Source organism: Lutra lutra, chromosome 6 (assembly GCF_902655055.1).
Source record: "Lutra lutra chromosome 6, mLutLut1.2, whole genome shotgun sequence".
In the NCBI taxonomy this organism is placed as follows: Eukaryota; Metazoa; Chordata; class Mammalia; order Carnivora; family Mustelidae; genus Lutra; species Lutra lutra.
The window spans coordinates 68160479-68183872 of record NC_062283.1 but is presented as its reverse complement, the minus strand read 5'-3'; the positions used below and the strand labels follow the sequence as shown (position 1 = coordinate 68183872).

General features: G+C 46.2%; 1 protein-coding gene across 2 annotated transcripts in view; it reads left to right on the top strand.

Annotated features, from left to right (window-relative positions):
* Nucleotides 1–23394, top strand: part of TBC1D22B (TBC1 domain family member 22B) — a 77844-nt gene that overhangs the window by 36522 nt on the left and 17928 nt on the right. For both annotated transcript variants that reach the window (XM_047734386.1, XM_047734385.1), the window contains 4 exons: nt 16735–16841; nt 17296–17371; nt 19667–19794; nt 20065–20160. In XM_047734386.1, the coding sequence (XP_047590342.1) occupies nt 16735–16841; nt 17296–17371; nt 19667–19794; nt 20065–20160 (407 nt within the window). The remainder of the gene's footprint in view (nt 1–16734; nt 16842–17295; nt 17372–19666; nt 19795–20064; nt 20161–23394) is intronic.

Sequence of the window (23394 nt, the reverse complement as noted above, 5' to 3'; positions counted from 1 at the left end):
GTACCAAGTTGAATGAACTATTGCTCTTTCTGATCTGCAGTGTGTTTGTTTTTCCCAAGAGTGCAGCCAGGAGGCATATGTCTTGCCAAAAAGAGATCATGGCCCTCGAGTACACTGCTAAACCTATTTTGACAGCAGTAAGCAGCCTAGAATTCATTTCTCTCTTGAGATGGCCACAGATCTCACCCAAAGGACCTGCTTTGTCACAGAAGGGCCAAATGGATACCTTTATGTTCTGCCACACACAGATGGTTCGGTGCTTTATTTGAGGTCATTTTGGGATTGTTTTGAACTTGTCTCAAACACAGGCCCTCCTTCACAAAAGCTGAATTTTTAGAGTGTACATGAGGTCTTCACACTTGAGTTCACATACTGTATCTTAGCAGCGGGATGTGGCCATGTAAGGGAGGAAAGCTGGGGCCACCAGAATCCAGCTCACATTGGAGTTAGCAGAAGGGGCCTAGGAGAGCTCCAGGACCTCTATTTCTCTCCTCCTCCTTCTCCTCTTGCCCCATTAGGTGTTTGTCACTTTGGATAAAATGAGTAGATATTATGCGGGCGATTAGGTTTTCTTACAACTCCAGCCTCCTCCTCCAGCCAGGCCTGAATTAGACAGAGTCTTGAAAGGGGTGAAGGATCCTCCCCTTCTCCTTTTGGTTTCCTCTACTGCTTGTGCTTAGAGACTCACCGGAAAACCCATCTGTCATATTGGTTCTCTCAGCAAGTTAAGGGGGAGCCCTTGGGGGAATCAGAACATTGGAGGCAGCCTCAGAACACCATTGTGTCATCCCCTCAATTTCACCAATGGGTCATAAGATGCCCTGCCTCTTTATTGGCGGCAGAGTGAGGACTAGAACCCTTTTCTTTAGGCTCTGGAGGCGGTGGGTTATTGTGGGTTTTGGAGGAAGCCAGTGCTGGAGGGCAGGGGGCTAATGAGAAGTAGACCAGAGTAGAGCCCCTTGGAAGGTGAAGATGTAAAAATGTCTCACTTGATCCAACTCGCTCCTTGTTTTCTGATGGGCCTCAGCGGATGGTGTTTTGGTCTTTTATGAATGAGGCAGTCTCTGAGAAGTAAGGCATCTGAAATGACACCGTCCCTTATCCCCTTCAGTGGCAGCAACCAGGGCAGACCTGGGAGTTAGGTCACCCTTGCTCACTCGACCAGGGGATCCTAAGCAAAAGAAAGACGAGTTAAAATGTAGCTACCAAAAGCATATAAATAAAGCTTTTGCTAGAGGCCTTTTCATTTTCCCTTCACATTAATAGGTCAGCTTTCAGAGGCAGCTTATTTCTGCGCGTTTAACTTTATTAAGAGCGGTGCAGCTGATCGGTCAGGATTTGGGGGTTGCTTCTTGCAATAACACTTTTCTGAAATAGTGTTAAAGGATGAGCCTAGGAAGGTATTAAGCCATTCGCTAACGGACATTTGAAGTGTAGATGCTGGCATGAAATCCTGGTTAACGGTGTCAAGCCAGTTCCAAATAATCCGCAGCAGCTGCAGTTCTAATTGGATATTTAATTATCCCGTTAGCTGCCACTTACACTTTGTACCAAATTTTCCTCTTCTTCCTGTAGGCACAATGCTGTTGGTCCCACCGATCACCCTGCTTTTCTTTGATAGATGTGACTGCATTCTGATCTTAGTACTTGTCAGCCCGCCTGCTGACCTATGGTCTTTATGCATGGGCTTCTCCGCTCTTCCTTGGGGCCAGTCTTGGCAAGGCTCCACCCAGTTTCACTTCTGCAACAGACTTCAGAAGGGTCTTAGTACCTCCTCCTAGACTGAGGAAGGTGGGGTCCATTCATTTTTTTTTTTTTAATAAAAACTTTAAATAGGTAAAGTTTCAGACATTTGTAAAGGTAGAAAAATATCATGCCACTAATCTCCATATCTTACCCGGCTTCACCAGCCAGTCTTGTTCCATCCCTACCTCTGTCTATTTCCACCCTTTCCTCTTTGTGAATTATTTGGAAGCAATACCAGATATCATATCGTTTCATCCTTAAATATTTCCATATGTACTTCTAGAAGACAGTGATTAAAGAAACCCACAGCCATAATGCCCTATTACAGCTAAAAAGTTATAATAGCTTCTTGGTATAATCTAATATACAGTCAGCATTCACATTTTTCTGATTCTCATAAATATGTTTAATAATTTGTTTGAATTGGGTCCACACGTTCTAATTGGTTGGTGTGTCTCTTAAATCTCTCTCTTATTCCATCAGTTTCCATCCCTCTCTTCTCCCCTTAGGAGTCTGTAGCTTTCGCCCTTGTTTTTCCGGTTTTCAGCCTGGGGCTTTGCCATGCCAACCAGTAACACCCTGGTTCTTAAGCACTTTACTGTTTTTTTGTTTTGTTTTGTTTAAAGATTTTATTTATTTATTTGACAGAGAGAGATCACAAGCAGGCAGAGAGGCAGGCAGAGAGAGGGGGAAGCAGGCTCCCTGCTGAGCAGAGAGCCCGATACGGGACTCGATCCCAGGACCCTGAGATCATGACCTGAGCCGAAGGCAGCGGCTTAACCCACTGAGCCACCCAGGCGCCCCAGCACTTTACTGTTTTGCAGAGCACTTTGACATACTGTATTTCATTCAGTAGGCCCCAATATCTCTTTAAGGTAGGTGTATCAACTCACTTTACAAGTGAGAAATCCAAGGCTCAGAGATTTAACGAGCTTTCCAGATTCATACCCAGGTCTTTTGACCTTAATACATATCCTCTTTATATGATTTAGTGGTATTTTGACTTAATTCCCATTCTTCTAATGGCTCCCTCTGCTCCATTCCGTCCCCCAAAGAGGGCAGTACATTTCTTACTGTGCTTTGCCTTTAAAAAAAAAAAATGTGGTAGAAGTACATGCTCATTAAAAAAATCAGAACGGGGCCCTGGGTGGCTCAGTCAGTGAAGTGTCTGTTTTTGGCTCCGGTCATGGTCCCAGGGTCCTGGGATTGAGTCCCGCATTGGGCTCCCTGCTCAGCAAGGATCCTGCTTCTCCCTCTGCCTGAGGCTCCCTCTGCTTGTGTTCTTTCTCTCTCTCAGACAAATAAAATCTTAAAAAATATATATATATACATGTTTCTCTGAAAGAGAGTCCCAGAAGTGAAACTGGTAGTCCTTCCTAAAAGCATGCCAAACAGTACTACTAAATCACATTCCAGAGAAGTTTGTACTCTGACCACTAATGTGTGGGTGCACTGTTCTTCACATCCTTAGCAAAACTAGATACCTAAATCTAATTCTGTTTCACCAGTCTGGCAAATTACCCGTGGTCTGTGTTTTAGTTTTTGTTCCACTTGCTCTCCAGTGAGGGGTACACAGTAGCATTTGTTTCTTTGCAATCTGTTTGTTCAAATTCTTTACCATTTTTCCCTGTTGGATTGCTGGTCTTGTTGTTTTGTAAGAACCTTTTGTAAATTAGATATAGTCATCCTTTATCTGGTATGTGTGAAAAATACTAGGTCCCACCACATGATATTGCTAAAATTCAGCCGTTTTTACCCCTACTCCCCCAAAATGGGAATTTTATATGGCTCAACCTAATAATTATTTTTCTCCAGGACCATCACTTGTCTTTTAACTTTGTTTATTGTGTCTCCTTATGTAGAATTTCCTAATTTTTATGTAATCAAATCTGCCCATTCGGCAGGTGTTCATGAGCTCCTGTTATGGGCCCCGGGAGAGAGACCAAGCCAACAAGCACGGCCCTGCCCTTTAGTGGAGGGGCTGGCAAATGACTAGTAAACCAGCGCTCGAAAACTGTCGGTTTTGAGATTCAGTATCTTGCTTAGAAAGTTTTTCGGGACGCCTGGGTGGCTCAGTTGGTTAAGCAGCTGCCTTCGGCTCAGGTCATGATCCCAGCGTCCTGGGATCGAGTCCCACATCGGGCTCCTTGCTTGGCGGGAGGGCTTCTCCCTCTGCCTCTGCCTGCGATTCTGTCTGCCTGTGCTCGCTCGCTCTCCTCTCTCTCTGACAAATAAATAAAATCTTAAAAAAAAAAAAAAAAAAAAAAGTTTTTCCTTGGGGTGCCTGGGTGGCTCAGTGGGTTAAAGCCTCTGCCTTCGGCTCAGGTCATGATCCCAGGGTCCTGGGATCAAGCCCAGAGTTGGGCTCTCTGATCAGCAGGAAGCCTGCTTCCCTTCCTCTCTTCCTAATTGTGGTCTCTGTCAAATAAATAAAATCTTTAAAAAAAAAAAAAAGTCTTTCCTTCCCCACCCCAGTATTATGAAAATGTGCTCCTGTGTTTTCTTCTCTTCTCTTGTGGGCTTGTTTTTACATTTAGCTTTTAAAATTTCATTATTAATTTGCTTTCCCGGGTGGTGAGAGTTGAGATTAAAGTTCCTGTGCAACCCAGTGGTTCATTATTTCAGCACAGTTTATAAATAATCATCCTTTCTTTGCTGCTCTGACAGGCCTCTTCATAATATAATACTAATTCCTTTATTTACACAGCTCTACTTCTTTATTCTGTTCCATCTATCTCCATTTCTATGCAAGCAGTACACAGCTTGGGGTTTTGAGATTTATAGTGTGTTTTTGTCATTATTCCAGGGCCCTTTCATCATCCTTTTTAAAAACTTGTCATGGCTCTTCTTTCATATGAACTTCATGTATCTACCTTTTTCTTTTTTTTAATTTTATTTTAAATTTATATAAATTTATTAAATTTATAATTAAATTTATAATTATATTTAATATTAGTTTCAGGTGCACAATACAATGATTTACTTCCACACATCACCTGGTGCTCATCACAGGTGCCCTGCTCAATCTCCATCACCTGTTTCATCCATCTCCCCCCCCCCACCCCCCTGCCCCCCCAACCCCGTCCCCTCTGATCACCATCAGTTTGTTCTCTACAGTTAAGAGTCTGTTTCTTGGTCTGCCCCCTTTCTCTCTTTGCTTGTTTGTTTCGTTTGTTCTTAAATTCCACATGAACAAAATCATATGGTATCAGTCTTTCTCTGACTGACTGATTTCGCTTAGCATAATACTCTCTAGCTCCATCCTTGTCATTGTAAATGGCAAGATTTCATTCCTTCTTATGGCTGAGTAATATTCCTTCGTGTATATACATACACAACATCTTCTTTATCCATTCATCTATTGGTGGACACTTGGGTTGCTTTCATATCTTGGCTATTGTAAGTAATGCTGCTATAAACATAGGGGTGTATGTATGCTTTTTAATTTCTGTTTTTGTATTCTTTGGGTAAATATCCAGTAGTGTTATTCCTGGATCACTGGGGAGTTCTATTTTTAATTTTTCAAGGAACCTCCATACTGTTTTCCATGGTGGCTGCCCCAATTTGCATTCCCACCAGCAGTGCAAGAGGGTTCCTTTCTCTCCACATCCTCACCAACACCTGTTGTTTCTTGTGTTGTTGGTTTTAGCCATTCTGACAGGTGTGAGGTGATATCTCATTGTGGTTTTGATTTGCATTTTCCTGGTGGTGCGTGATGTTGAGTGCCTTTTTCATGTGTCTGTTGGCCACCTGTATGTCTTCTTTGGAGAAATGTCTGTTTATGTCTTCTGCCCACCACATGAACTTTAGAATCAACTTGCCAAATTCAGGAAGTAGGAACCTTTTAGAATTTTTATTGGAGTTACAATAAACTTACAAGTTAAGTTTTGTGGGCTTTTTAAAATTGTAGCATCTTTATTGAGATGTAATTCATATACCGTATAATTCACCCACTAAAATGTATAGTTGAGTAGTTTTTAGTATATAGAGTTGTGAAAGCATCACCACAATCAATTTAGAACACTTTTAATCACCCCCCCCCAAAGAAACCCTGAATCCTTTAGTCATCAGCCCCAAGCTTCCCATTCCCTCTACCTCTATAAGCAATTGCTAATCTACTTTGTCTCTATGGGTTTGCCTTTTCTGGACATTTCATATAAATGGAATCTTATAGTATGTGGTGTTTTGTGCCTGGCTTCTTCCACTTACCACATTTTTGAGATTCATTCATGTTGTAGTCTCTGCCAGTACTTCCTTCCTTTTGATGGTCATATTCCATTGCATGGATATACCACATTTTATGTATGTATTCATTAGTTGAGGTATATAAATTAAGTTTTAAAGAAGTAAGGCATTCAGACTTCTCTTCAGCCTCAAGATCTTTCTTGAACAGAGATGCAACATTGTTTGTTGCCTTCAAGAAAAATTCTTGGGGCACCTAGCTGACTCAGTCAGTAGAGTGTGTGACTCCTGATCTCAGGGTCATGAGTTCAAACCCCATGTTGGGCATAGAGCTTATGTTAAAAAAATAAAAGTAGACTAATTCTCCTGTCTGGGTAACAATGTTGCTTTTCTTCCCTTCTCTAATGGTGTCATGTCCTAATAAGGAGCTGTTGTAAAGGCTCTTGCTGTGACACTCTCTAAGCAGGGGACCTCAGGTATCTTTTGCCTGTGGGATAAGCCAGACTGTTGCCCTGTCATCCTGGGCAGGTCCCACCCGGTAGCCTTCCCCCACTGCTCCATCTCCCTGAACTGTAGCGTGGAGGATCTGCTCTATCAGAGCTTCTCCTGTATCTCCTCCCCGATCTGCTTGGTCCCACCACTGTCACTTCTGTAAATTAGCGCCTGACCTTATTTTGTGGTGTGTCCTGTTTGTTGTGAAAGTGACTCCCTCTGAGTTGACAGAGAAGTTGTCTCTTGCTAGCCTGGCCCCCAGGCAGCTTCTTTATCTGCTGAAGCCAGCTGCCGATGGGGAGGTGGGTCCCCTACAGATAAGGCAGCGGTGTGGTCATCCTGGGCCCAGGGTGATGGTGCTAAAGGAGACACTTTCTTGGGCTTGTGACTCCCAGGCCTGCAGAGGACCTCCAGACAACTCTCATCTATGAGAACTTTTGGGCTCAGATGGTATTACCAATCTAGCTATGAACATAGTGTTCCAGTATAACCGATAGTGTGGCCATCATCAAAATAAATGGCTAAATGGCAACTCTTCAAGGGATACATATGAAGCAATCCTGCAGAAGAGCAGAGTTCGTGATCTTGTTTTCAAAAACAGAGTGGTGTCTGCTGGTTTCTGTCAGTAAAAAATGAAACAGTATTAAATCACTTTCCCTTCTCTCTTCTGTAGGAAGCGGTATAGTGGGATTTCCATTTCAAGTTTTACTTGAAGCATATGTTTTCAGAAGCATCATAGCCATGGAGCCCCCAGAAGGGTCTTTCCCAGACCTCTGATTTATGAGTCCAGTTCCCTGCGTGACATTTCCACTTGGATATGTTGTAAATGATCAGTTAGGGCTAGCATGGCTACGTGTGACCAGGAACCCCAAATTATAGTATCTTAAGAAGATAGAAAAGCTTATTTCTCTCACATCGAAAGGTGAGAGGTCAGTAGTCCAGGGCTTGTATGTTGCCCTAAGATATCAGGGACCCAGGCTCTTCTGTCTTGTTGTTCTACCATTTTCATTCAGCCTCTGGTTTCCTTCTTGCAATCCAGGATAGCTGCTTGTGCTCCAGCCATCACGTCTGTATTCCATCTAGTATGGAGGAAGAAAGGAAGAAAGGCATACTCCTTCCATTTAAGGACACTTCCCAAGGTTGTATATGGTGCTTGGGTTTGGATCTCTTCTGTCTGTCTGCATTGAGTCATATGGCCATAGCTAGCTGCAGATGAGGCTGGAAACCGGGGTGGCCAGTACCCTTCACCAAGAAATAGAGGGGAATAATTATCTGTGGACAGCCTGTAATTTCTGCTACCCTGAGGCTCCTCAGCCTCCATGTTTCACCAACTCCTTTTCTCCCCACATCCGGCCATGCTTTTCTCTTAGTAGGCAACATTTCCTGAATCCTGAGTCAGAAATGGTAAGAACTGGGCATGAGTTTCAACCTATATCCAATGAGTCACAAAGCTATGATGATTTTAAGTTCTCAGTATTTCCCGAGTCTGCTTCCCTCTCCATTCTCCTGTGACTGCCCTAGGTCAGGCCTGGATGCTGAAATGACCAAGCGTGTTTTCCCTGCTCCGGTTTTCTGCCTTATACACCGTTCAAACACAAACTTGTCCATGCAGCTCCTCTGCGTAAGCCCTTTGGTAACACCCTGTCATGTACAGATTCAAGCAGCCAGGTTAGCTAGCTCACGCAAGGCCCTGTGGGATCTGCTCCCTTCCCACCCCTTAAACTCAGCCGTTCCAAATTGACACGTATAATCTAAAGCCTGTCCTGCACCGTTCCCTTCTTCTCCCCTGGGAGAATCCTCTTGTATCCTTTACAAAAGGAAGCCTGCCCTCACCCTCGCCTTGCCTGCATCACCCCAGCAGTGCTCCTTCCATAACACTGTACGTTTCTTTTGTAGCCCTTTACCACACTGGTTATCGTTTGTGTTGTCTTCCTGCTCTCTGCCACCAGATTTTAGGATTCTCTGACACCAGAGACTATTTTAAATATCTTATATTCCCAGTGCTTTTAGTCTGATGTCCAAAACACGCGTTCCATACATGTCTAGATGAATGACAGAATGAAAATGTCATTGTAACTTTCTAAGACTTTCAGGGATTAGTATGGCTTTGCTGGGGCTGGCCACCAGAGGGCAGTGAATTACAATATTTCGATGCTTTGCTGAGTTAGCCAGAAGTTTTCTCTCTTCTAAGAGATGGATAGCAAATATTCATTGAGCATCTATACTGGGCACTGGGGATATGACCATAAGTAAATCAAGTAGACAAAATCAGTGGCTTTTACTTCTAGGAGTTTATTCAATGAAAGCTTACAATTTCCAAAAGACTGTACAGTTTCCTAAAGACTGCAACTTTTTTCGTATAGACAAAAATTGGAACCAACCCAAATAATCTGGAACAGGAGAATTTCAATGGATTCGTACTCAGCAGTAAAAAGAATGAACTATCGGGGCGCCTGGGTGGCTCAGTGGGTTAAAGCCTCTGTCTTCGGCTCAGATCATGATCCCAGGGTCCTGGGATAGAGCCCCGCATCAGGCTCTCTGCTCAGCAGGGAGCCTGCTTTCCTCCTCTCTCTGCCTGCCTCTCTCCCTACTTGTGATCTCTCTCTGTCAAATAAATAAATAAAATCTTAAAAAAAAAAGAACTATCAATAAACACAGTGTGGAAGAAACTATCCCAAAATCACTGTGTTGAACAAAAGAAGTCAGATGCCAAAAAAGTATACATTGTGTGATTCCATTTTTTTTAAAGTTTTTATTTTATTTTATTTTTATTTTTATTTTTTTTAAGATTTTATTTATTTATTTGACAGAGAGAGATCACAAGTAGACAGAGAGGCAGGCAGAGAGAGAGAGAGGGAAGCAGGCTCCCTGCTGAGCAGAGAGCCCGATGCGGGCCTCGATCCCAGGACCCTGAGATCATGACCTGAGCCGAAGGCAGCGGCTTAACCCACTGAGCCACCCAGGTGCCCAAAGTTTTTATTTTATTTACTTGTTTGTCAGAGAGAGAGAGAGAATAAGCACAAAGCGGAGGAGCATCAGGCAGAAGGAGAAGCAGACTCCCCACTGAGCAAGGAGCCCAATGTGGGACTTGATCCCAATACCCTGGGATCATGACCCGAGTCAAAGTCAGACATCCGACCAACTGAGCCACCCAGGCATCCCTGTGTGATTCCATTTTTTTTTAAATGGAGTTCAAAAATAATCCATGACAATAGAAATCAAAGCAATGGTTGACTGGCTGGAGACTGGGAAGGGGCATGAGAAAATTTCTGGGGTGCTGGAAATGTTCTCTACTTGGACTGCGGTGTCTCTTACACAGATGTATATATGGGTCAGAACAGACTGTGGGGGCACCTGAGTGGCTTAGTTGGTTAAGTGTCTGACTCTTGATTTCCACTCAGGTCATGATCTCAGGGTCACATCGGGCTCTGTGCTATGCATGGAGTCTCCTTGAGATTCTCTCTTTCCTTCTGCCCCTTTCCCCCACCCTGCTTACACATGTGATCCCTCTCTCTTCCAAAAAATAAAAGGGGGCTGTGCACTTATGTGTAGTCTACTGTATGTAAATTATACATAAAAAGAAATCCCTTCATAGAACCTGACTTCTGATGAGCAGAAACAGATAATGAATAAAATCACAGGTAGATTTTCCAGATTGTGACGAGTGCTATGGGGAAAAATGAAGCAGCGGTGATGCCCTGTTGGCAAGAGTGGCGACAGGAACAGGTTTCAAACAGGGCAGTGAGCCAGGGTCACACTGAGGAGATGACATTGGTGCTAAGTCCTGAAGGAGGTGAGGGGTAAGACATGCAGTTACTTTTTGATAGTACTCAGATTTTCAGAGAAAAGGAATTGTTGGTAAAAACTGCCCCCCCATACTCAGGGATCATGGACTCTGCCACCATGTCTTGGTCCCTGGCTCTTGGGGTTGTACTCCAGCCCGTGTTCTCCGTTCCCAGGAAGCTTCCTTCTCTTCCTCATCTCCTACTCTGTGTGTGATACCCACCCTGCCCATCCTGTTCCTCCCTTTCTCGTGAGGTATGGAGGCCAAGGATGAAACTGGACAGACCTCTGTAGTAATGATGGGTTTTCATTATGGGCTTAAAGGACATTCTTTGTTTGCTTTTTAAAATATAAACTTTATATTGAAGAATAATATACTTTTTAAAAAGCACATATCTGGGGCGCCTGGGTGGCTCAGTGGATTAAGCCGCTGCCTTCGGCTCAGGTCATGATCTCAGAGTCCTGGGATCGAGCCCCACATCGGGCTCCCTGCTCGGTGGGGAGCCTGCTTCCTCCTCTCTCTCTCTGCCTGCCTCTCTGCCTACTTGTGATCTCTCTCTCTCTGTCGAATAAATAAATAAAATCTTAAAAAAATAAAAATAAAAAGCACATATCTCAGGGCACCTGGATGGCTCAGTCAGTTACGCATCTGCCTTCAGTGCAGGTCATGATCTCAGGGTCCTGGGATCAAGTCCCACATTGGGCTCCTTGCCCAGTGGGGAGCCTGCCTCTCCCTCTCCTTGCCTGCTGCTCTCTCTCTTTGTGCTCTCTCTCTCTGTGTCAAATAAATAAAATCTTAAAAAAAATAAATAAAAAGCACATATCTCATACACGCACAGCTCGATATATTTCCTGTAAATAGCCAGCACCTGTATCAAGACATGGAACATTTCCAGCACTGCCAAAGTCCTCCCCCCTGCCCCCAACCGCCGTGTTCCCTTCTGGTCCCTACTCCCTCAGAGGTGACTACTTCACTGACATCTAACATCCCACTTAGTTTTGCCTGTTTCTAAACTTTCTATAAATTAAATCATGTAGTAACGATATTCCATTTTCTGTCATAATGCTGTTGGTTTGGAGGGAATTGGGGAGCGTGGTTGTTGCGGAAGTTGTTAGTACTCCCCTTATTTAGATGCTTTCCTCAAGATGCTTCCTGGCCTCATCTTCATAGATAAAGTAAGTAATCTTGCAAGTGCCAGTGGGAGGCTCTTCCCAGCGACACACATCTCTTGGGGACAGCCCCACCAGAGGGTTGAGCTGAACCACTTTGCTGGGATGTCCAGGGCTGGATGTCCTGTCTCGTAGGAGGGAAGTTCTCCAAGGGCTAGTTGTGGCTTATCGTCTGTGGGACTTTCAGACCTCGCCTGTTCTCTCCCTGGCAGTGAGCTGAGCGGCATGTGCGTGCCTGCCTGCTGGCTCTGTCTCTCTGGCATCTGACCCAGAATAAGGGAGAAACTGTAACCGAGGACAAGTTGTGAGAGCTAACATATGCAAGACGTTTAAGCCTCAATGAAAAGCCTCTGAGCAGCTGACAGTGGGGGCCCTGGACTCCCTAGAGCCTGTTCACATCCATGGTGTCTTGGTGCCACGCCACCTATCTCTCTGTGTGGTGTCTAGGCAGGTCCTAGAAGGGGAAGTGTGTGCTGGCCTTGGCCCTTCTTTTGCCCCTTTAACCTGAATACTCCTGTGGTCTGGTTTTATACAATATGGGGTCCAACAACATGTGCCCAGGGGCTGAGTTAACCCGCAGTCGTGAATGTTTGCTAAATAAAAGTAAGAGTAATACAGGAACCTGAGGAAAATGGAGAAAATGTGGCAATATGTTGGTTTTTAAGAATAATTTTAACCAGGGTATCATGACACACGTATACTGAGGCTGCTACCCTACCAGGGGTCATGTATTGTTCTGAGTCAGTCCTTACCTTGTAGTCACCTCACTGACTGATAGGCACGGTGTCAGGAAGGGCTCCCTGGTCAGCATTGAGACAGCATGCTTCCTCTTTCACGGTCTGTAACACGGTCCTCATGAAACAGAACCGCCTCCCTGCACGTGTCTGCTCTGTAGGAGCCTCAGAAGTCTTTCCCCTGACCTTCTCCTTGGAGGACACCAACTCTCTTCATTCTTCCTTCTCTTTCAGGTAGTTTGACCTTCCACGGATTAGCCGGGAGCCCTTACACCCTCTCCGTACTACGGTTTTCGGTGGCATCCTCATCCCACTGCTGCCATCATATACTTACCTGAAAATGCTAGATCAACAGTGCCCAATTTATCTATTAGGGAGAGAAATCACAAGCCATGGGGAGGAGCAGAGGCAGAAGGAGAAGCAGACTCCCCACTGAGCAGGGAACCCGATGTGGGGCTCGATCCCAGGACCCCAGGACCCAGCCCGAGCCAAAGGCAGACAGACGCTTAACTGACTGAGCCACCCAGGCTCCCCAATAATACGTTTATATAGCACTTAAAAATGATTACATACAGGTGAACAGATAAATTCCTTGACACTTTCCTTAAAGTGGCGTTTTCCTGGATGAGATATATAAGTTCTTATTTTATGAGGTTCTTTAGATGTATGGCCCTGATTTCATTTTTTTCCTTTCATCAGTTTACTTTTATGTCCCGAAAACATTACATAAGATATTCTTATGTGTCTAGTCTTAAAAACATAAAGACAGGAATCAGGTAAACCAGAGGCTTGGGGAAACAGGCTGCAGTCTGATGCCTCGAACCTTCTCCTGTCTGCCAGTCGGGCTGAATCATTCTGACCCAGCAGATCACAAAATCTAGAAATTGCCCCGCAATCACAGATGGTTCCTGGGAAGTGCCTAGAGCAGCGAAGAGACAAGTTACTCTTGTCAGTTTAAGCACAACCAGTTCTTCCCAGAGCTGTCGGGGAGTACTTGAGGCATATACAAGGCTGATTTCAGGCCCAGGACGTGGAGTTCTCAGAAAAATAAACTCGACTGAAGTCACCACTCAAGTACATTATATCCACTAATAAATGGGCATGTTCTCATCAAGCCCGGAGTGGGCAATTTGATTCTTATAAAGGGCTTTTGGGCTTCCTCTTTTTGGATGCTTTGCCTTTTAAAATAGCCATAAAATATCCTTAAAATCTCATTGCCTCCAGCCTGGGTCCTGGCTGTTGCTTGCTCTGTAATGACAACCAAAGACGCTGCCATCATTCGAGACTGCCTTGCTGGCACTGTTTCCCATTCCAGCTTCAATTATATGTTGAATTTTCTCAAGTGGAATGTTTAATGATCCTTCTGAACAGACTGTTTATGCTGAATGGAGCTCCTCAGAGAGCATTTGGGCCTCCCTTTCTCGGCTGCTTTTTGCCGGTGCGCTCAGCTCACAGTTTTTGACTGAATGTGTGAATTTTATCCTCCCAGCAGGCAGAACACTAGAACTAAATGTCCTCCCACTCCCTGAAAGGCTGCTGAACTCACTGTCTGTGAAAGCCAAGGGCTGATGGGCAAGCCAGGCATCAGGGCAGCACATGGGGAGACAGGAGCCCCCCAAATCAGCAACTTGTTTCTTGGTTCCTTTGCTCCCTGGACAGCTCAAGGTTTGGAATTGGTAGAGTTACTGAGAGAGGCATCTTACCGACTTAAGACTTCACGTTGTTCGATTTTCCTCCTTTACGCCAGTTGGTGGAGATGGAAAGCTTTGAAAATTTACTTATTTTTTAAGGTACGTGTTGGGATTAGATTAGGTTTGGCAGCAAATAACAGAGATCCAAAATAACAGGGGCTTAAAAAGAGATAGAAGATTATTTGTTCCTTGTTTAATGACAATGACACTAGCTAACATTTAGACAATGCTGCTTTTGTGCCAGGTTCAGTTGTCAGCACCTTTGTGTATTGACTTACCAGTAGGATGTTACCACCTTAGCAGAGGAGGCATTGAGCACCAAAGTAAAGTCCTTTGCCCGAAGCCCTATACCTAGTGAGTGACAGCCAGGGTCTGAGTCTGGCCCCGGAGTCTATACTCAGCCCCATACTGTTCTGCCTGACAAAAAACCCACAGTCTGCCAGGGCTGGTCCTCGTTCTCGGGGACCCAGGCTCTTTCTTCCTCGTTACCCTTACCAGTTTTTTGTTTTTTTGTTTTTTGTTTTTTTCCACTGCAGTGTTCCGGAATTCTAGAGTGCCCAAGTTGGAAAAGATTCCTCAAATTCTTACAGAGTGCTGGATGTTCATTTGGGAAATGTGTGTGGGAGTAGCAGGAGGGGTTTTTGTCTGGAGCCTTTCTTGTGGATTTCACAGTTTTCTTATAACCTCTTCTCTCATAAAGAGGGGGCTGCTGCCTAGGACAGTGGGTTGGAGCAGCCGCAGTCACTCAAGGAAACGGCACTGTCTTCACACACTGCTGGCCCGGCCCTGGAGAGTGGGCTGGCGGAACCTGTGGGTCAGGCTTGTCTGTGGTAGTGGGAGTTGGAGGTGCCCAGGAGTCCATCCCTGGGGTGGGGTGGATACGTAAAGTGGTGGAGGCATGTGTGGAACGAGGAACCTTGGGTACACACAGCACCACGGGAGCATCTCAGAAATGTAATATGGAAGCAAAGAGAAAAAGGAAGATTCTGAACTGGGACTTAGAGCTCAGCGGTATTTATCTAAATTCATAGTATGTACATGGCACACAGTAAGTGTTGAAGTTAGGGGGGAAAGATATTTCTTGGAAGGTTTTTGTTCTTAATGTGATTTCTCTAGTGGACCTTTATATGTTATCTGAAGTCTTAGTTTCTGCAAGCTTAGTGTTAGTTTACAAAATCCTTATTGGTGATAAAAGGCAGGTGTAGTCAATTGTAGTGAACCCCTTTTTCCTAAAATAATGTGCATTTTTTTTCCCTGACTGTAAAAATTATGCTTATTTTAGAAATTTTGAAAAGTCTAGTAAAGCTTAAAGAAAATAAAAATCTTTTATCCCTACTACCTAGGGAGTAAACACTGTAAGCCTTGTGATGTATTTTGTCTTTCCTCTGTGCTTATATAAGCACGCATAAATATTGTATGTACAGTAGTTGAGAGTATACCATAAATAATTTTGTATCTTGCTCTTTTCCCTTAAAACTGACTTTCCTGTGTCATTACAAATTCTAAATAAACTTCACCTAAAAGAAATTGTATTGTACCTACTATGTGCTAGGCACCACTGTTAGCACTCGGCATGGATTAACTGTGGCCGCACTTTGAATCAGACTTTTAGGTTGCTTCTAGCATTATAGCTTTTCTGACAAAGCAGCCCACCCTCCCCAGAAGGGTTTTTCTAGCCCTTGATGTCCATTAAAAAATGCTGTTTATACAGGATGAAATCCGAGAATTGTTACACATTGTCCCAAGGGGGTTCAGTCGTAGGTCTTAGTAATAATTCTCGTAAATGAAAAGGGCTAGATTTTGAATACATTTTGTAAGATGCCTGTGTCTCTGCAGCACCAGGGACTGCAGTGAATGTCCTGTATTCAAAATAGGGCTCTGGGTCTAAGGAGAAAAGCTGCTTTTGTCATAGAACTCAAGCCTGAGCATTTTCACATGTGGCCTTGGCCGGGCACACAGGGCCTGTGGGTTGAGGTGGCCCATCGTGTCAGGCAAGAGAGCCTTTCTTAGTACTTCCACTTCTGTGGCAGGAAGGGAACCTCCCACGGCCTTTTCCTTCTTCAGGGTGCTAGAAGACTCTTGATGTCCCCACTTAGATCTCTGACCAGAGAGACTACCTCTCACTACCGTTAGTGTGGGTTTTCCATGAGAAGCTAATAGATGCTCTTCTTTACAAGAGGTTAAACCGATTTACTTAATGTAGAATTTGTTATAACTCCTCACGTCCTTCTGTATGCTATGATCTTTGGGAATCTCCATGATGAAGATATGTGAAACACCATTTCTCAACCATATTCGCCCATGGAACCCCCTTGTTTTGGAGTATCCTATCGTTTTGATATTTTATGGAATCCCATTTAAGATTACCAACTTGGTGAAATTAAATCCCAGAAGCCCCCACAGGTTTGGGCCATCTGCCGTCATGCACTCATCTTCACTTCTGAGTGGTGAGACAGTAGGTCTGCCTTGTCAGAATATGGAGATTCGGTCTTTTAAATGAACCACGGGGGCCATCTGGTTCCCAGCTTTCTCGCTATATATACAAGTGTGAGTATGCCAGAGAGCTTACTGAATTTCTGAAATCAAAGAATTTTTCCAGACCATCTCCAAGGGTCTGGGTATAGCTCATTGAACATGAGGCCTGAAATGCCTTTTTCTAAAACTGAATGAACAAATGCAGAAGAGAAAAGTATGTTGGACCCAGTGGGACTGGTGTGAGAAGTGGCCTGTTCCATGCTGTAATGAGGTTCTCAAGAACTTTCCTGGAACATGCTTGCCCACCTTACCAGGAGGGGAGGAGGGCAGGCCCTTGTTCCTGGGCATCAGGTTAGCCTCGCTCTCCCTTGGGCTTAAAGACCCCGTTGAAGATACTAGACTCTGTCTTTCCCTATTGTTTAGAGAAGACCTCTGGACTTTCGTCACCTTTTGTTTTACAGAAGAAGATGTGGAGAACTTTGATGTGACCAATTTGTCTCAGGACATGCTTCGAAGCATTGAAGCTGACAGCTTTTGGTGCATGAGCAAGCTGCTAGATGGGATCCAGGTGAGCCGGATCTGCCCTTGTAGGTGACCTGGGTCCTAGGGCTACCACAAGCCTTCGAGTACCTTCTTACCCTTCTGTAGCAGGCAGGGTCGCCCATTCAGGATGGCTCTTCCTCGTTTCAGACCATCCATCTTCACCTCTTTTTTTAGCTTTACAGCTTTCAAAAGGCCTAGCATCCCCTGGAGTCTGAGGAAGTCTCTGTGTTCCCCTGGCTTTGTCCTCAGAGTGTGCCGCTCCTTTCCACTCTACACCCCGAGCCAGATGGTGTGCCCCATATTGCGAGGCTCTGTCAGGCTCTCCCCACACCCTGCTGTTCTGTCGATTCCTTTGTTCCTCGAACACTGGTAGCAGCTTTGGAAAAACTGCCCGTGCTTTTCAAACGTGTTTCAATGAACTTGAGAATGGTAGGACGCTTTGGAGTCGCTGTTCATCCTGGCCTCTCTATCATTTGCAGGATAACTACACCTTTGCACAACCAGGGATCCAGAAGAAGGTCAAGGCGCTGGAAGAGCTTGTCAGCCGGATTGATGGTAGGTTGGGGGGAGGGGGAACTCTCTGGCAGTAGCACAGTATGATTCTGACATAAACCAGTGGTGCTGGGGGCCTTTCCTCAGCCCCCTTCCTTGCCACGAGCCTCCCCAACTCTGCCATCAGTGGCACTGCATTCTTCTGCATCTCGGTGGGAAGGGGAGGGAAAAGCTTGCTGGCACCTCAAGTTCTTTCTCCTTTGTTTTCTGTCACCAGGTTTGTCAATTCTCTTTCAGCATCTTCCTTCACATTCACCTCCCCCTGCCTTTTCCCCCTTAACCAACCCCCTCTTTTTTCTTTCCAAATTTACCCTTCTCCATTTCCCTAGCCACAGCTCTGATCCAGCATGCCTGGATTTCTGCAGCTTCCTTCTAGAAGAACTTGCCTCCACTTTCTTTCCTCTTCTAAACCTTCTGCCACACAACTGCATCGTTCAAAAGCACTGTCCTGGTCATGTCTCTCCCTTGCTCGGAAGCCTCCTGTGGCTCCTCATTGCTTTCATTTAGCAGCAAGCCTGTAGTCCAACCTTGTCCTTGACATGGTGACATCACTTAGGACTCCTAGGCCTGCTGCATGGTCTTTAAGTCTGGCTGATATCTCGGCAGGCCTTTTCCATAGCTCCCCATGACCTGTTTGAGCTGAGTGGGGAGCAGGGAGGGAGACACAGCACTTTCTAAAGCAGGGTGTCTTTGAGGAGCAGGAGCCTCACAGTAATTCCTTGGATCTGGCTTGGGATCACACACTCTAGAGCTAAAAGGCAACTTGGGAAGTCCTGATGAAATTGAGACCCAGCAAGAGACCTCAGAATTAAGTTTCATAAAGATAGCCTAGAACCTCACATCGAGATCTTCTGCTAAGTGGGCTCTGTAGCACCAGCCAAGTTGTAAAGCTTTTTTAGGATTCCACCAGATACTACACAACTAAGAAATGTCTTTCCTGGCTTTTTATCATGGATTTTGTGCTTCACCAGAGCAATGTCCCCCACCCCCAACCCCATCAAAAACTGTATCTTTCTGTCTTCCCCAGCTTCTCTTTTCCCGAAAACCTTCCCTGATTTGTTCCAGTTTCCTTTTATGACTTAGGATCTCAGTCTTCCTGTCTTGTTTGCTGATTTGCAGTTATTTCCAACACATTGTCTATAGGATGTTTTTTCCTCTTAGTCTCATTGCCCTGACCCAGCCGTTAGCCCCAGTGCGGGGCCCACATCCAGCTCTCCTGCATCCCTCCTCCCAGGTTGCAGAGGGTGGAGGTTGCAGTTTCTGCCACCGTCTGCCCTCTCCTTGTTTTTTCTGCCCTCTCAAATACCTGATCAGTAAAGGCATAGTGCTTGAGGATAGGGGATTTATAAATGTATATGTCTTTATTGTTTCACTGAGTTATAGAAGTAATACGCATTAGAAAAATTAAAACAATTTGGAAAAACACAAAATAAAAAATAAACATCCTCCCCCTTCCTTAAATTCTATTCCCCAGAAATAACCACTGTTATTAGTTATTCTTTCAAAAAAATTGTATTATGTATTTACCCCATGCCAGGTGCTATTGTAAGCACTTTGGTTTTCTCATTTTGTCCTCCCCTAAACCTTCAGAGGTATAAATGATTATCTGCATTTTATAGATTAGGAAACCGAGAAGGATAATTTAAAAAAAAAAAATGCTGTTGAGCACTGTGGAAAGGGCGGACACGAGAACAGGGGTCGGTTGGTTTGGGGTTGTTCTAGCACGCCGCACAGACACCGAGGGTGGGAGTCAGGAGGAGCTAGTTTCTACTGAACACAGCAAAGCACCTGCTGGTGAATCACTTAATACATCAATGGGAGAGGCTGCCCTTGAGGGAGTCAGTGAATGTCTTTCTCTGGCAGTGTTTAAGTCCCCGTTGGCTGCCATCTGTAAGGCTGCTGAGGAGGATGTCCTCCCTGGCAGGAGGAGGAGGATGGCCAAGGTGACCCCCGCAGTTCTTTTCCATTCTGGCTTCTCCTCTCAGGGGTTATTAGGGTCAAGCAGCCAAGTGGACCTCACGGCTGCCGCTTTCTGGTGAGAGCAGTCCTGTGAGGGAAGAGAGGTACCTAGAATATGGGTGTTGAAATGGTCTCGCTGTGTGTGGGGCTGCGCTAACCAGGCGGCATGGCTGTGAGATGGTGGGAGCAAACATAAGGGATGGTCCGATGTCATTCTGGCCCCTCTCTGCCTGGTGCCCCCAGGAGGAGCAGGGAGAGAGACTGCCTTTGTGTTGTGACCCTCTCAGGGTCCAGTCTCCTAGGCTGAGCCCTTGGGGCCAATGACACTTGCTGTTTCAGAGCAGGTACATAATCACTTCAGGAGGTACGAGGTCGAATACCTACAGTTTGCCTTCCGCTGGATGAACAACCTGCTCATGAGGGAGCTTCCTCTTCGCTGCACCATCCGCCTGTGGGACACGTACCAGGTATGAAGGGGCCCCAGCCTGCTCCGTGCCAGGCTGTGCCTGGGGCACCCCACTCCCCACCCTGCTGGAGTGTCCTGCTTGGGAGTTCTCCCACCGCCTCCTTCTGTGTCTGCCTCAGTCTCCTGGGCAGGGCCGCTGCAGGATCTGCTCGGGCCTCTGTGTGTGTCCCGCCATGAAAGGAGTGCTGGGCCGCAGCAGGATTGGAACCGAGAGGCCCAGAGCCGGCCCCTTATCAGGGCTTGGAGACCTAACTCTTCTTTCCCTTCCCAGTCTGAACCAGAAGGGTTCTCCCACTTCCATCTCTACGTGTGTGCAGCCTTCTTGATCAAGTGGAGAAAAGAGATCTTGGATGAGGAGGACTTCCAGGTGAGTGGCCAGGAGCCCAGCCTGGGCCGGATGAGCATCAGAGTGGGAGTTACCCCATCCATGGGGCTGCACAGATAGACGGGGCCATGGCAGGTACGTGGCCAGGAAGAGGGAAGCAGACAGGCTGCTCAGAAGAGTCTGATGCCCTGGTGGGCAGAATGGCCAAGTCAGTGGGCCCCAGAGTTCTTCAGTGTGGAAAGGGTCTTAGGGCCAGAAATGCTGCAGAGCATGTAGACAGGATGTTTCATTCATTTATTGACAAGCATTTGCTGAATGCCTGCTGTGTGCTAGGCACTACTGAAGGCATAGGATGTACTGGGAAGTAAGTCAGAGATCTCTCTTCCCACATGCTAGCTGGGAAGAGACTTAACAATAAACAGGAACATAGTAAATTAAACAGATTGTTAAGTGATTTTTTTGTTTTTTGGTTTTTTTTTGAAGTAGAGCAGGATAAAGAGATTATTAGGTGGTAGGGAATGGACAGTTTACAGTTTCAAAACAAGTAGGGTAGTCTCACTGAGAAGGTGACGTTTGAGCCAAGGCTCGGGATGGTGAAAGAGTGAGTCATGGACATCTGGGGCAAGAGTGTCCAGGCAGAGGGAACAGCCAGCACAAAGGCCTGAAGGCAGTGGTGTGCCTGGCTACTTATCGAATCACAGTGGTGGTCAGTGTGACCTGGAGCACAGGGGTCCAGACAAAGAAGAGGAAAAGGTGAAGCCAGAGAAGTCACAAGGGACCCAGATCACAGAGGACTTCAGAGCCACTGCAAAGTTGGGCTTTTACTCTGAGTGGATGGAGAGCCCTAAGAAGGCCTTAAAGCAGGGAGGGACATGATCTGACTTAAATTTTCGAAGGATCACTCTGGCTTCTATAGAGACAGTAGGTATGGACACAGGTGGGAGCAGAGAGACCACCCAGGAGGCTGCTAGAATCCTCCAGGGGAGACATGAGGGTGGCTGGGGCCCGCATGGCGGCAGTGAGATGTGACAAGAGGGCAGACAAGTGGGCATATATTTTGCAAATAGAGCCAGTGGGATTTCCTGATGAACTGGGTATAGCGTAGGACAGAGAGGGACGAGTCAGGATGACTGAGTTCATGAGAATGCTATAGGAGGAGCAGGTTTAGGGAGGACTTCCAGGAGTTCAGTTTTGAGTATGTCAGATTTACAATGCCATGAGATACCCAAATGGAGAGCTAGGTAGGCAAATCTTTTTTTTAAAGATTTTATTTATTTATTTATTTGACAGAGAGCTAGATCACAAGTAGGCAGAGAGGCAGGCAGAGAGAGAGGGGAGGAAGCAGGCTCCCTGCAGAGCAGAGTCCGATGCGGGGCTCGATCCCAGGACCCTGAGACCATGACCTGAGCCGAAGGCAGAGGCTTTAACCCACTGAGCCACCCAGACGCCCCTAGGTAGGCAAATCTTAATGAATCTGGAGCTCAAAAGAAAGAGAGAGGTCTGGGCGGGATATGTATATTGAGGGGCCTTTGGCTAGATAGTCCTTTTTTTTTTTTTTTTTTTTTAAAGATTTTATTTATCCATTTGACAGAGATCACAAGTAGGCAGAGAGGCAGGCAGAGAGAGAGAGAGGAGGAAGCAGGCTCCCCGCTGAGCAGAGAGCCCGATGTGGGGCTCGATCCCAGGACTCTGGGATCATGACCTGAGCCGAAGGCAGAGGCTTTCACCCACTGAGCCACCCAGGCGCCCCTGGCTAGATGGCCCTTAAAGCCAGGACAATAGGTGAACCCCCTACAGAGGTGGGTGTGGACAGAGGAGAAGAGAGGTCTGGCCTGAGCCCTGGCACACCTTCTCGAGGAGGCCAAGAGGGTGGCCAGGGAGAGTGGGGCAGCATCCTGGAAGCCTGGGCTGGGGATGTGAAGAAGACGGAGGGCGTGTGTCAGGTGGTAGAAAGCTAGTCCGCTGCTCCAGGAGGCCCAGGGAAGGGGCAATGGGGACTTGGGGATCGTGGAGACAGACTGTGAGGCTCTGCTGGGCAGGGACAGGTCTGGAGCTGCTCACAGTCGTTCTCACTGGGGGGCAGCTGGGGGCTTTTCTTTCTCTGCTTTGCACATTTCTGAATGGAGGGGTTTCCTTTTTCTTTCTTTTTTAATGGGCATATGTGTCTTTTAAAAGCAGGGGGGAAGAGCCAAGGAAGGTCGAATGTTCTCCAGAGTTTTAGCTAATAACGTAGGTGTTCTCAAGAGCAGCAGCAGCTCCCCGTGACCCTGAGCTGTGTGTCCCTGTAATTGGCGTTAAGTGGTTGAAGAACAGAAGTCTGTGGAGCAGGTGGATGGAAAGACAGGCCCCGACTTGCCCAAGTTAGGACTTTGGAAGGAAAAGGGGAGGGTAGGCTCCTGGGAGTGGACACCAGCTGAGGTGAGGGGGCCACAGGCCGCTGTTGAAAAGCTGCGGTTTCTGCCGCCCAGCAACATAGGTGACGTCCTAGGATAAATGAGCCCCAGGGGCTAGAATGGCCGTGCACTGGGGTAAGCGATCAATTTTGATAATGTACTTGAGGTGGAGCAGGATATCGAGAGCATGAAGTCTAATTTAGTTATCAGGAGCCAGGCACAGAGGGCCTTGTCACGGGTGATAGACGTGCTTCCCAGATTAGCTCAGAGAGGTGGAGGTGATTCCTGGAATGGCTTTTAGCACTTCCCAGTATTGGCAGAGCGCAAGACCATAATAGTCCATGCCTTTAAAACTACGTTAGACATAGAGATATTCTTCTTTACTGGGTCACATATTCGATTATCTGCCAGATTTGAGGTCCTTTTGCAATAACCCACAGAATGACCCTGAGGATTTCTGCCTGCTCAGTTGGTCTACTCAACTAGTGTCGCCTCTTTCCTTATAGAAGGGGCAGTTAAACTGGATAATCTGTAAGGTTCCTCCTAACCCCACTGTTCCACAATTTTATGGCTCAGAAAAGAAAATATGTGCCTGACTGTGTTAAGATAGGCAGGTGGTGTCCTTTAGGAGACAGAAGCGTGGTGCACTCGGGGGAGCAGGACACAGGAGCTTCGTGGGAGATCGTGAGAGGCTGCCTGTGAGCTTTGCAGAGGAGGAGGGCAGGTACAGCTTGACTGCTAACCAGCCCCCCGGAATGAAGTCGCTGCAGTGGGGGCTCTGGAAATGAATGCCGGGATCCCAGGAAGCCAGACTGGCCCAGCCTGGATGAGAGAAGTTTTAGGGCTAAAAGCTGTGGTGACTTGGCGCACCTGGGTGGCTCAG